General features: G+C 39.3%; 2 protein-coding genes across 2 annotated transcripts in view; one reads left to right on the top strand and one right to left on the bottom strand.

Moving 5' to 3' along the window:
- Positions 1 to 5,939: 5,939 nt before the first annotated feature.
- ALG2 (ALG2 alpha-1,3/1,6-mannosyltransferase) lies at positions 5,940 to 9,013 on the bottom strand. Its single transcript, XM_015820695.1, has 2 exons — positions 8,615 to 9,013; positions 5,940 to 7,045 (listed from the first exon to the last, which is right to left on the bottom strand). The coding sequence occupies exons 1-2, from the start codon at positions 8,957 to 8,959 to the stop codon at positions 6,140 to 6,142; spliced, it is 1,251 nt and encodes a 416-aa protein (XP_015676181.1). The 5' UTR covers positions 8,960 to 9,013; the 3' UTR covers positions 5,940 to 6,139.
- A 193-nt stretch (positions 9,014 to 9,206) lies between these two features.
- The window catches only part of SEC61B (SEC61 translocon beta subunit), a 15,360-nt gene continuing 11,796 nt past the window's right edge, over positions 9,207 to 12,770 (top strand). Inside the window, exons 1-3 of the mRNA XM_015820694.1 lie at positions 9,207 to 9,351; positions 9,451 to 9,548; positions 10,484 to 10,585. Coding sequence (XP_015676180.1) covers positions 9,349 to 9,351; positions 9,451 to 9,548; positions 10,484 to 10,585 — 203 coding nt within the window. The 5' untranslated portion in view covers positions 9,207 to 9,348. The remainder of the gene's footprint in view (positions 9,352 to 9,450; positions 9,549 to 10,483; positions 10,586 to 12,770) is intronic.

Raw genomic sequence — 12,770 nt, 5'->3', positions numbered from 1 at the left:
AGAGAGAGGAAAGAAAGAGGAAAGAGAAGAGAAAGAGGAAAGAGAAATAAAGGAAAGAGAGAGGAAAGAGAAAGGAAAGAGAAAGGAAGGAAAGAGGAAAGAGAAGAAAAGAGGAAAGAAAGGAGAAAGAGAGGAAAAAGAAAGTTAGAGGAAAGAGAGAGAGAAAGAGGAAAGAGAAAGAGAGAGAGGAAAGAGAAAGGGGGAGAGGAAAGAGAGAGAGGGGAGAGGAAAGGGAAAGGAAAGAGAGAGAGAGAGAAAGAGGAAAGAGAGGGAGAGGAAAGAGGCATAAAATAATTTATTTGCGTTTAATTGTAATGGTTCAAAGAATGTTTGGAAAAATGTTCGGCCCTCCAGCACGTTCACTTCATCCAATCTGGCCCTCTTTGAAAAAAGTTTGGACACCCCTGTTCTAACTTCTTGCGAGAACTTTTTTTCTTTTTTATCCACAAACACGTGGCGAAGGCAGAGAAGCAAACGAAGGCAGAGAAGCAAAAGGAGAAAGGGAGTGCAGCTGAAAGCAGGTGAGTAAAAAAAATGCTTGGGGGAGGCGAGGGCATCTGGGCGGGGGCGGAGGCACCAACCTTACCCTGCATGGTGGCGGGAGAGTTAACGGCAGGTGCGGGGGGGCCAGGAAGAGCTGTGCAAAGCAGGCAGATGGGGGGCCGGGCAGATTGTGGGCACTGGCAAGTGAGTGAGATAGACAGGGGTGTGAATCGGCACGTGCTCAGAAACACTGATCTCGTGCTCCTGCTAATCTCACTTGCTTGCAGAAAGCTGTAAAGTTTACAGCACCACCTTTTGGGAGGGGGGAATAAGAATGGGCAAGCTGAGCAGGGTGGGATTGGCAGCTGCGCGTTGTCGCTCCGACCACCATTAGAGGGCATGGGGCGGCCTTCCCCGGCAAGGCCCCGCCCGCTCTTCCCACCGTTCTCATGGCTGCCCTCTGGTCGCTGGGCTTGGCTCTTGTCTGGAGAGCAAAGCCCGTTTTCGCCCACAGGTCAGTGCAGCGATGGGGCTGGAGCCCGAAAAGCACCCCTTTGCACCCAGGGAGGGGCTGGAGCTGAGGCAGCTGCATTTTGGCTTGGCACTGAGGAGCCTCCCGGGGTCCAGCCTGGTGCTAAATCTCCGCCGTGCCTGTAAAAGAAATGCCTGGGGCTGTGCGTGGCTTCGGGTTGCGGCTCCCAACTGACTTTGGCTGAAGCTCAGCAAGCTGGATTTCCATAAGGGTGCTCGGGGAAACGCCGGGGTGTTTCTGGGGAGGGTGAAGAAGCCTGTCCAGAGGAGGCACCTTTTGGTCTCGGCGGCTGAGAAAACTCTCGGCCCACATGGCTGTCAAATCCCATAAAGTAGGAACTTGCCTGCAGGAGGAAGGAATTAAACCCCTTTTTCTGTGAGGGGATGCAGGGAAAAAAAGAAATTGTTTGGTTTAGTTGTGGCTCAGAAAGGTGCAGGGCAGTCCCAGATTTGGATGGATTTGTAAATTATGTTAGAGTCTGAATTAAAATTGGATTCGATGTTGGGAGATCTGCTGCCTGTCAGGGTGCCAAGGTATTGGATTGGAAGGGAAAGGCGCTTTAGCTTTTGATGCTCAGCTGGAAGAGTGTTTCAGGGGTGTACACTATTAAATAAATATTAAATCCTCGGGGCTGGCTGCAGCAATGGATGAGCCGCTTCCCTGCTCATTGCTTTTCTCCAGCTGCGGCCGCACACAACGCACTAGAGGGAGTCCGGCAGCTGCAGCTCTTTCCCCCCTTGTGCTCCTCCGCTGCCTGTGCTCTCCTCCCCCTGCGGAAGAACAGCGGTTGTGCTAGGCTCCCGGCTGCACCGAGCGCAACCGCCACTCCTTTTCAGAGGAAGCAGCCAAGGAGAAGCAGCAGGCAGGAACCACAGCAGCCACCGTCGCGCAGCCGTCTGGCTCAGAAACAGCAGTGGTGGCGGCAGTGGCAGCCAAACTCCAATTGCCTCCTCCAGCTCTTTTATGCCTTCCCCGCTCCCGTAGCGCTGGACAATGTGAAGGAAGGATGGGACAAAGAGAGGAGGAAGGAAAGGAAGGGAGGGAGGGAGGGACAATGGAAGGGAGGGAGGGAAGGCGGAAGGGACAATGGGAGAGAGGGAGGAAAGGAAGGTGCCCATGCCTGTCCCACCCCCTCCATCAGAGACTCACAGATTCCCCCCACATCCCCACCCGCACCCCCCACAGGCACCTCGCAACCTGAGTGATGAGCTGGCCATGCCCCCCTGGCCATTGACTTCGCTTGTCAAAAAGTTGGAAAAGGTGATCACATGACCCTGGGACACTGTGACCGTCATAAGTATGAATCAGTTGCCAAGCATCTGAATGTAAATCACATGAACCTGAGGATGCTGCAACAGCATTAAGTGTGAAAAATGGTCATAATTTGCTTTTTTCAGTGCCATTGTAACTTCGAACAGTCACTAAGCGAATTGTTGTAAGTCGAGGACTACCTGTACTTTATCATTTTTTCCTCTTTTTTTTGGTCAAGTTTTTGATACCTTGCTGGGCGACTGGTAGTACTCGGATATTGCCTTATCCTAAAAGTGGTACAATGGGTGAAAAGGTTGAAAAGCCCTGGAATACAGTTCCAAACCAGGTTTTGGAAAGCACTTTCCCAGCTCCAAAATACCAAGGTCATCCTTTCTTCAGCCCATCACATGAATGGAGTGGCTGAGAAGACTAACCAGTTCCTCTAAAATCTACTACTAATGGGACAATTATGGACCAATGGTTTAAAATGTACTTTGAATTAAAATTAAAAAGAAAACTTTTATAAAATGATATACCATTGGTATTTCACTCCAGATAGACTGGTGAAAATGTATAAAGGTATTTCCAACAAATGTTATAAATGCAATCAAATTCCAGATACATTTTATCATATGTGGTGGTCTTGTAAGTATGCTAAATCATATTGGACAAATACAATAATGACAATGCAGAAAATATTTAAAATACAAATATTAATGAAACCTGAAGTATTTCTTCTATTTCTTCTATTATGGATAAATCAATAGAAAAACAGTTTGGAATGCTATTCCTTTACATGGTGACATCTGCGAAGATTGTTTACACTAAACACTGGAAGGAAAACGGGACACCAATCATCAAACAGTGGATTTTAAAATTGACTAAATTGGCAAAGATGGTGTCAGGCCAGCATCACTTAGATCCCTAGGAAAAAAAAGTGATAGATTGAAGTGATAAATTCTTTTATTAGAGATTAATGGTTGCAGTGAAATTGAAGCTAGATCTGAGTATTCCTGTGCAAAAGGTTACACTTTTCCTTTTTTCCTGGCTCTCCCCCCTTGACCAGTTCAACAGTGTCCAATAGCTTCCCGGTTTGATGTTTTGGGAACTGCTTTGAAGTTGGGTGCTTTTCAAAGCGGTTCTATATTCCATTTAGCCTGGAGACTAAAACATATGAAGAACAGCTACATGATTTGGTATGGCCAGTCTAGATAAAAGAAGGAATGGGGGAGGGGGGATGATAGCAGTATTCCTGTATTTGAGAGGCTGCCACAAGGAGGAGGGGGTCAATTTATTTTCCAAAGCACCAGAGGGCAGGACAAGAAACAGTGGATGGAAACTAATCAAAGAGAGAAGCAACTTGGAATTAAGGAGAAACTTCCTAACAGTGAGGACAATTAACCAGTGGAACACCTTGCCTTCAGATGTTGTGGGTGTTTCATCACTAGAAGTTTTTAAGAAGAGACTGGACAGTCACTTGTTTGAAATGGTATAGGGTCTCCTACTTGAGCAGGGGTCTGGACTAGAAGACCTCCAAGGTCCCTTCCAGCTCTATTCTGATTCATTCCCAGGCCAGGTGTCCTTGGTGGCTGGATTATTCTGGTCTGACTCCTCTGGTTCCTGTTATCCGGGCTCCCTCCCCACTTTCATCCATCTTCTCTCCAGCTCAAGCTTCCCCCAGATTCCTTCCCATTCTTTGGTAAAAGCGTCTTAATTTGTGGCTATCAAATGATTTGATTTGAAGAGAGAGCCCATGGGAAAATTTAAAGGATAAAATATTGCTTCTTTTTATCCAGATGCTAAAGCAGTGTTTCCAGCTGAAATTTCTGCAATTCCAGCTCCGTTACATCAGATTATGTAATAATTTTGTCTGTTCCCTGATGGGAATGAGCCAGGGAATAGCTAGAGCCCTTCGCTCTGCACTGATGGTTGCTAGCCAACAAGATTGCAAGTTGGATGTCTGCCATGGTTCAGGGCTATGCTAGTTCTGGCAGAACTTTTAGAATAATTCTTTTTAGCAGTATTTTAAGAGGGCAACTATAAAACTAGATACAGGCTTAGCACAGGTTGACATCAGCAATCCAACAGCCACATCCAAGGGAAAAGACAAGGAACAATATGAGGTGGACTCCAGAGTTCTTCACACAACCCAACAAATTGAACTAAGTCTTGAAAAATTGTTTTAGCTTCTGCTCCCAATAAATCAGCTGGGCTGAATCTCCACCCAATGCATAACTGTGGCAGTTTCTCTTCAGTGGGCTCATTTTTTGGCATGTCTCCTCTTGGAAGATCTCACACAAGTTTTTCTTATTGTTTAAACTTTCTTAGACCTCTGCTTAATAATGGGAAGTTGGATTTCAGAGCTAGAGTAGGTGCAGGTAAGGCATTGTGGGAGATCGCTGGAATTGTTTCAGCCAGAGTGGTGTCACTAGTTACACCATTACTGGAATCACCTCCACCATTATCCCTAAATAATCCTGATTCTTCCTCCGTTTTCATCAGAATATAGGTCTAGCAGTGCTGTAATCCTGGCATTCTTCTGTTCTGAAGAACAACTTGTAATTATTATTACCTAAGTTTTATTTCTGTATAATAGTACCATAGGATGCATAAGTGGCACACTAATGAAATCCTAACAGAGCAGGTGCATACAGAACCTCTTGGGGTGCAGTTCTAAGCCTCTTTATCTTGTAGTGCACATTTTTCATAGTAAGAATAAGTTCCTCACCTATCTTGGGGTCAGTCAATTTTAACTGGTTGACTGATACAATATTCCCCAATCCCTCAAAAGCCTTAAATCTGCTGTCTATCTCAATTTATTATTCTTTTAAAAAGTATTTTCATTTTGCAAAGAAAAAAGAAAAGTGAGAAACAGACTTGCCTCAGTCATTTATGCTGAAGGTATGAATTATATTAAAGGACCTTTCTCCCCTTTTGTACTTTTAACATTAGAACTTTTGGTGATTCAAATGTGTCAATAATACAGAATATGAAGAATTAAACTAGTTTCACAAGAGCATAAATTGAAATTATTTGCTGGTGATATAGTATTAATATGATTAAATTGATATAAAATTTCAATATGCAGTTATAGAGATTGAACACTCAAAATTTCAAGGAAAAAAGCATCATTGTTAAAATGAGGGCTCCTTTACTGTGAAATTAATTTTGATGGTGTTAACCAGATATATTTTTACAATTCAATAAAAAAATCTCTTGATCAAAAATTGGATATGAATTATCTAATATTATCTTCAAATATTACATAAAACATTAAAAAAGAAAACATTAAAGTTTAAAACATTAATTTTAAAGATAAGTTTAAAAGAAGAAAGTATAATTTCAAAAATTTAGGGAAATAATTTTCCTGTCCTTTCAGTTTTGAACTTCTCAAATCAGGAGAAATTTTTTTTTAATACAAAAATTATTTTTTAAAATGTCATTTAAATTGCTGAATCATGTTAAGGAAAAAAATGCAAATTAACTACAATGTTGTGTATGTAGAATGTTGTGTATGTGCGTGTATATATCATAAACAGTAACTGATTATTGAACATAACATCACTGAAATCCATGAATGTGACATATCTGAAATCCATGAACAGTTTTTTTCATACCAGTTTCAAGAGTAATCTCCAGAAGTGGTAGTACGAATAATAACAGTAGCAATAACTTTGTTAGGAATAAAGGTTTAATTTTTCAGGTTTCAAATGAATATGCAAAATGTCTCAGGACAATTTCAAATATTTTCATTACATGCTTGGACCCAGCTTTAAATCACATATAAAGATTTCCAATCAGCAGCAATTAGTACATGCCAATGAATGTGGGTAAAACTAAGCATTTCCAACCAATAAACTACACAATAGGAATTTATTTCACTGTATTAAGGATATGCTGATACAGCTTTTCAGTGAATGCTCCTGATGAAAACTTTTCCAAAACTCTGATTCTTCCAGCAACTCCCATTGTCCTCTTTAAATTAGGATCTTTTATAAATTTCTCCATGGCTTCTGAAAACTGGGTTGGAAGAGGATTGCACAGAAAACCTGTCTGATTGTTTACAACTGATTCCACAGGTCCTCCTGAATTTACAGCAATAACTGGGCACTTCATGTACATAGCTTCTAAGGGAACTATACCAAAGTGTTCATTACTTGGTGTGTATAGGACACATATGGAATTACTAAGAAGAGCTACTTTCTGCTCATCAGAGAATGATCGCAGAAATGTGATATGCTCTTCAACCTGAAGTTTGGTAGCGAGTGCTTTTAATTCAGCAAAATATTCCACATTTTCATTAACATCCTCATCATAACCACCAGCTAAAACCAGATGAACTTCACTCCAGCTTTGAGTATCAAGTCTACCACGAAGATCATGTAATGATTTCAAAGCCAAAACTAAATTTTTCTTTCTTTCATATCTATTGATGGAAAGAAACAAGAATTTCTTGTTTCCATTAGGAACTATATTAGCAATATTTGCAGAAATAGCAGTATCAAAAATATTGACATTCAAAGAGGGATAAAGGACCTCTGGATTCATGTGACACAAGGATTTGAAGGTGCGTTTGAAAATATTTGCTGTGAAGTAACTATTGACAAGAATACAATCAGCCATGCCAGTTGTATATTCTTCTAACCAATCTAGTGGAGCTCTGTAGATGCGTTTAAGCAATGATTTCCTCTTAGTTAAAAGTTGATCAGGAAAGTGACAGTAGAACAAAATCTTTTTATGGCTCCGAGCTAGACGTAGTATTGGAATGCATGCAGATACCTAGAAGAAGAAGAAAAAAGTGGAAAAAAGTGTATTATGATGAAAGTTAATGTGTTAAAAAAATAATTAAGATTTTGTATTTAGTGCTGCATTTTCTTATGTTAAATTTTCAAAAGATTTCCATTTTGATCATCTTCTCAGTGATATTTAATTCAAAATTGTTATTATTCATTTATTTTTCTCAAGAATGCCAGCTAATATTAGCAATCCAAAGAATATAATTTTTTCGGTAATTTGTTGTTTCTGAAGTGAGAGAAAATCTCAGCTAGTCTCCTTTGTTTATTTGAGACATATCATTTATCTAAATAACACCTCCCCCCAAGCATTTATTGTCTAATGTTGATATACCAACATATCAATTTTGGAGAAAATTCTGCATAAGATGCAAGTGGCCAATATTCTGGTATGATGCATGTGGCAATATCTGAGAACCATTCTTCCCCTCAGTTGAAAAAAGTATATTTTATGAAATGAAGGATAGAAAGAATCTTCTTGGTTATTTTATACTCCATGATTGAGCAATTGTTTTTTTAGGGCCTAGTAAAATACCTCAAAGATCAGGGATGTATTGAATTACTTTTGAAAGTAATTGTCCCATCCTGGATGCCCAATTAGGTATTCCTTTCCAAAAAGATAAAAATGATTTATAGACACATCTCCTCACAGATATACCCAGAGAGATAGTTTTTTTTTTTTTTAAAAAAAAAAGACAGTTTAAAAGTAGCTAGTTCTATAATACTGAATAGGCTTTAATCAAGAGAAAATACTCTCTTAACAATTTTACCTCTGCTATGGTGACATATTTGACACAATACAGTAAGGTATAGAATTATACAATCATCACCTATCAGCAAATTAAAATTGTATGGGCCACTGACTATAGAACGACAATAGGATTTTGAACACCATACTTTAACAAGGAACCAAACTGGAAAAAGACCAATCAATGGCAACTTGAATATCAGGGGAAGGAAAGAGTGAGAGAACTTTTGAAAAAAAAAAAAGAGTATGGATAGATCACTTATAAAATATCTGAACAGATATCAAGCTATGGAGGCTATAATAGGCTCTTAAATATATGAAGATGCAAAACATGGAATAATATTCTAAAATAATATATTATATTGTAATAATGTAATATTTTCTAGATCCTCCAGGAATGAACAGCAGTCTCACATTGCAGGTGAAGCTAAAAAAACAAATATTCAAAAGCATACCACTTCCTTAAATGGGTGACATTCTCTTAACGTGGAATATGAATAGTTCTAAAATAGTAAACATAAAATTGTTTACAATGTGAGAGAGGAAGGGCGGTAGGCCCGCGTTACATTTGACTGGCCTAAGAAGTCAAAATAGAAAAATAAATACCTGTTCCTTGCGCTCTCTTAAATACTGATCTTAATTACAGAGAATTATCGGGAGAAAAGGGCATAGAAATAATTGTGTGGCCTTTTAAATATATCGTGACTTGGTGCGTATTTAAAGATTTTCTATAAAATCGGTATTTTCAGAATGTAATGTTAGGGGGAAAATAAGTTTAGGAACAGGCTATCCGAGCGCTCAACACACCTGGTCACAAACAAAGACATCAAACTCCTCTCCACTAAGCAGCAGCACGTGCAAAGCCAGCCATATCATGCGTAGTACGGCACAGAGCGCGTGGCCTCTTCCGAAAATGTTTCGCGGCAACCAGTCGCCCGCTATTCTTATGTCTAGTTGAACCGTTTCGGAGAAGCACCGCGAGGAATCATAGCGCGGGGTCCAAATTTGCACGCGACAGCCTCGTGCGCGGAGAGCTAGAGCTGCATCTATTATCAGCCTCTCTGCCCCACCGATGCCGAGATCTGGGTGCAGAAAAAAAACGGACGGTCCCTTTTGCTGCTCCTCATTTGTTTTAAGCTCCGGAGCGGCCATGATGACGTCCGTTGCTTCAAGTTTCCGCAGTACAGGGCATGGCTACAACAAACATATCCGGATCATTCAAATAGCCAACTCAGCTTTAGGTTTTTTCCTCTGAAATAGAGCCTAAAGCACTGCCTGCTCCTTTTCACTTTCACACAATATAATTAGGAAGGAACTGTCAGGAATAAATTAAAATTTAGCTTAACTGCTTTTGTTGAAAGAAAGAAAGGTTGATCTAGTCGGATTATTTTCTTGGTTATGAGAAGAATTCCAGTCGGGCAGTGAAGTAGTCTCCTGATTCGAAAGGGGACCTGTTGCGTCAAAAGAAACCAGGTCCTCTCTTCAGACGGAGACGTGTCCTGTGAATTCAAGGGGTTTGTGCTGTGTGTGGAACCTTTGCTATGGTAAGCGAAAGGAACAACAAAAGGATGGTTTGTAACGAGACATTGGGTATGCGTATATATCTAAGAATCTACATTTAATTATCTTTCTTTAATTTTCAGCCGGGTCCCAATCCTAGCGCCACCAGTGTGGGTGCCTCTAGTCGCTCCCCTAGCAAAGCAGTAGCCCCACGTGCGACGGGATCCACAGTGCGACAGAGGTAGGAAGATAAAGAGTTTATTGATCGTTAAATTAATAGCGGTGCTGTAATAGAAACGACTCATAATGGATCACTACTTACTTTTCATTCGTTTTAAATTACAGTTACGTAAGTGCATATATAAAGTACAGCCCACTGTACAGTCACCAGAACTAGGCAATAAACATCCGAACGAACTATAGATAATAGCAAAGAATTGCACTTTTCGATAACTCTGATGCCATTAATGATCGACTGGATTTTAAGTGCCAGAAAGATTATCATGGAAAGTGGAGAAACTATTCATTGTTTCATTTATTTCCATATCAACGGGATATTTCCTTGTAGTTATATCTCTAATAATTTAAGTTGGAGAGATTTAGAAACTACAGTCTTTGTTTGTAAACATCTCTAACACTTAACTTTCTGCTGTGCATATCATAGTTTTGGTGTACATCACTTTGATATAATGATTGAGGTATTGACCTAGAAACCAGGAGACTATGAGTTGTAGTCCCATCTTAGGCAGAAAAATAGTTGGGTGACTTTCGGCCAGTCTCTTTCTCTCAGCCTCACTCACTTCACAGGGTTGTTTTGGGGGAGGAATATCACACATGTTCACTGCCTTGAATTACTTATAAAATAAAAGCGGAATAAAAGAAAAATGTAAATAATAAGTGACTAGAAGATAGAAATGGTAGATCTGAATTTCTCTTAAAACTGCTGAAGTATAATTCCCATTAATTACTAGCATGATCAGTGAGGAACTATGCTATGAATTGTAGTTCAATAAGGCAGTTTTCCTATCTAGGTTTGATACAAGGCAGTGCTTCGTAAAATCTTGTAATTGTGTTTTTTCAGTTATAAAATTGATACAAAAGCAAAGCATGTAGTGTATATAAAAGTTGCATGCTTGGTTACTCTTGATATATTTTAATTTTTGGTTTTGTTTGTAGGAAAAATGCGAGCTGTGGAACAAGGAATGCAGGTCGTTCAACTTCTGCTGGTACTGGAGGAATGTGGAGATTTTACACAGAGGATTCCCCTGGTCTCAAAGTGTAAGTAAAAATATAAAGGCAATAATTTATTAGTATTTCTTGTAAATCTACTTCAAAAGTAATTAGATTTGTAACCAGAATTTTTTGTAGTATGGTTTTAGGTGCTTTGATTTTTCTCACAATCATCAAATTTCACATTACTACATAAGGTATTGGAGTAGTGGTTGTGCTTGTTCCCAGAAGCATGAATTGTGCACATTATTCTGCTTTTGTCTTTATGGTAGTGAATTAATTTTCAATTAATGTAGTGAATAACATAGGGAAGTATTGACAAGGGAGATTAACATGTAATTTTTTTTCTGAACTTTTGGTTTCACAATTCATAGTATTTTTCTGGCTCATTTCTTCAGGATAAGATGGGAATACAGTATTATGATAGTTCCACAACTTTCTGAGGTTTACCTTTGCATACTTATATCTGATATTTACCCCTTGTCTTTAAGATCATATAAACCAGAGGTCCCCAACCTTTTGGGCAACAGGGACCGGTTCCGTGGAAAGAAGTTTTTCCACGGACCGGAGGGTGCGTGGTTTTGTGTGCTGCCTGCATCTCATGGATAGGGCTTTGCTTCTTTTTGCGGCCCGGTTGCTGGCATGTCATGGCCCGGTACTGGTCCATGGACCGCGGGTTGGGGACCCCTAATATAAACCACTTAGAGAATTTTTTTCATGCAGTGCATACTTACTATGAAGTACTACTAAATAATTATTTACCCAGTTGTTTTAAAGCACTCATATCTAAGGATATACAGTATTTGGATTCAAAGGACCATTTGCTGCTTCAGACCCAACTACTTCACACCACTACTCATATCCAAGTATGTGGTAATTTTGTAATGATTGCAGGAAACTTAAGTTCTGAATAAAGTATTTTTTTCTTTTATTTTTTATGAATTGCTAGAAAATTTGTATTTCAACTATTTTCTCCCCTATTAAATAATCAAAAACTAAATATAAAAGTAGATATCCAGAATGCATTGATTGTAACTCTTTAATCATTAATAAATAAATACATACATAAATAGACATACTTGTTTTGGTGCAGTTTATGGTCTTTACTTAAGAGTAGTACTAAGTAATGTTTATATTAAATAGTAAGGCTTCTCTGTAAACATGCATTGCATTTTTTAAAAAAAATTATAGAGGAAAAAAAATGTCTTTCTCATGGCTTCAGACTTCCACAAATTTAATTCCCCTAGATGGCATGCAGCTACTTCTCTATTCCATTAACTAATCCCAGAAATTAGTCAAATATTCCAGCAAATGTTTATTGATAGTCAGAATAGGTCAAGGATTTATTAATTTTATTTAGATATAAAATTTATCTGATTACTTGACCAGTCTCTAGTAGTTTACAGAATATATGTATTTAAAACTAGGTACAGAATGAAAATACAATGACCAAAATAGTAACAAGGAATAGTATGCTAAAACATAAATCAAGTAATATTCAGAGGAATCTTACAGACTTGAGCATTGGGCTCTAGCCACCAAGATGCAGGTCAGAAGTGAGAAAAATAAGAATCTTCACTTAGGAAAAATTAAATGCATGGGTATAAAATATATGGTTATCTGGTTCAACAGTAGTAATTGTGAAAGTGGACCATCACTAAAGTATGAGCCAGCAGTGTGCTGTGGCGGCCAAAAATGGTGATAGAACAATAACTAGTGGAACAGCTTGCCTCCAGAAATTGTGAGTGTTCCCATCACTGAAGGTTTCCAAGAAAAGATTGGACAATCATTTGTCCAGGATGGTATGAGGTCTCCTGCCTTGGGCAGGAGATTGTACTAGAACAGTGGTTCTTAACCTTTTTGAACGAATCGCCCCCTTGAGCCAATGAGGAAGTTGTCATCGCCCCCCTCCCCCAACATAACCTCTCAATCACAACTTTGCAATACTGCAGACCTCTTAAAATGTGAAATGAATTTATATAAACTTTCATTTCTCTCCCCCAGAATAAAGTTAATAATTTTGTGGATGTGAGAGCTGGGCAAGGTTTGAATATTCAGAGACTTTTAATAATTACATTTTAATCTATATATCACAGGGTAGTCAAGCTACGTAGAACCACAACTGCTAGCTTGAAATGAGTGAAAATGAGAGATTTTCAGGGGGAGTGCTGGCTGTGTTTTCACTGTGCCTTTAGAGCAGACTGGGTGGGTGGTCAAATCTTTCCCTCCCTTC

This window comes from Protobothrops mucrosquamatus, unplaced genomic scaffold (assembly GCF_001527695.2).
Source record: "Protobothrops mucrosquamatus isolate PMUCROS unplaced genomic scaffold, P.Mucros_1.0 scaffold1163, whole genome shotgun sequence".
Taxonomy (NCBI): Eukaryota; Metazoa; Chordata; class Lepidosauria; order Squamata; family Viperidae; genus Protobothrops; species Protobothrops mucrosquamatus.
This window is presented reverse-complemented; position numbering and strand designations above follow the sequence as displayed.

What these genes read in the sequence shown, in the direction of transcription:
- ALG2 (XM_015820695.1), bottom strand. Translation starts at nt 8,959, where the DNA reads ATGGCCGCTCCGGAGCTTAAAACAAATGAGGAGCAGCAAAAGGGACCG. An exon ending in ATGTCTTTGTTTGTGACCAG is followed by an intron (nt 7,046 to 8,614) that starts GTGTGTTGAGCG and finishes TTCTTCTTCTAG; the next exon opens with GTATCTGCATGCATTCCAAT.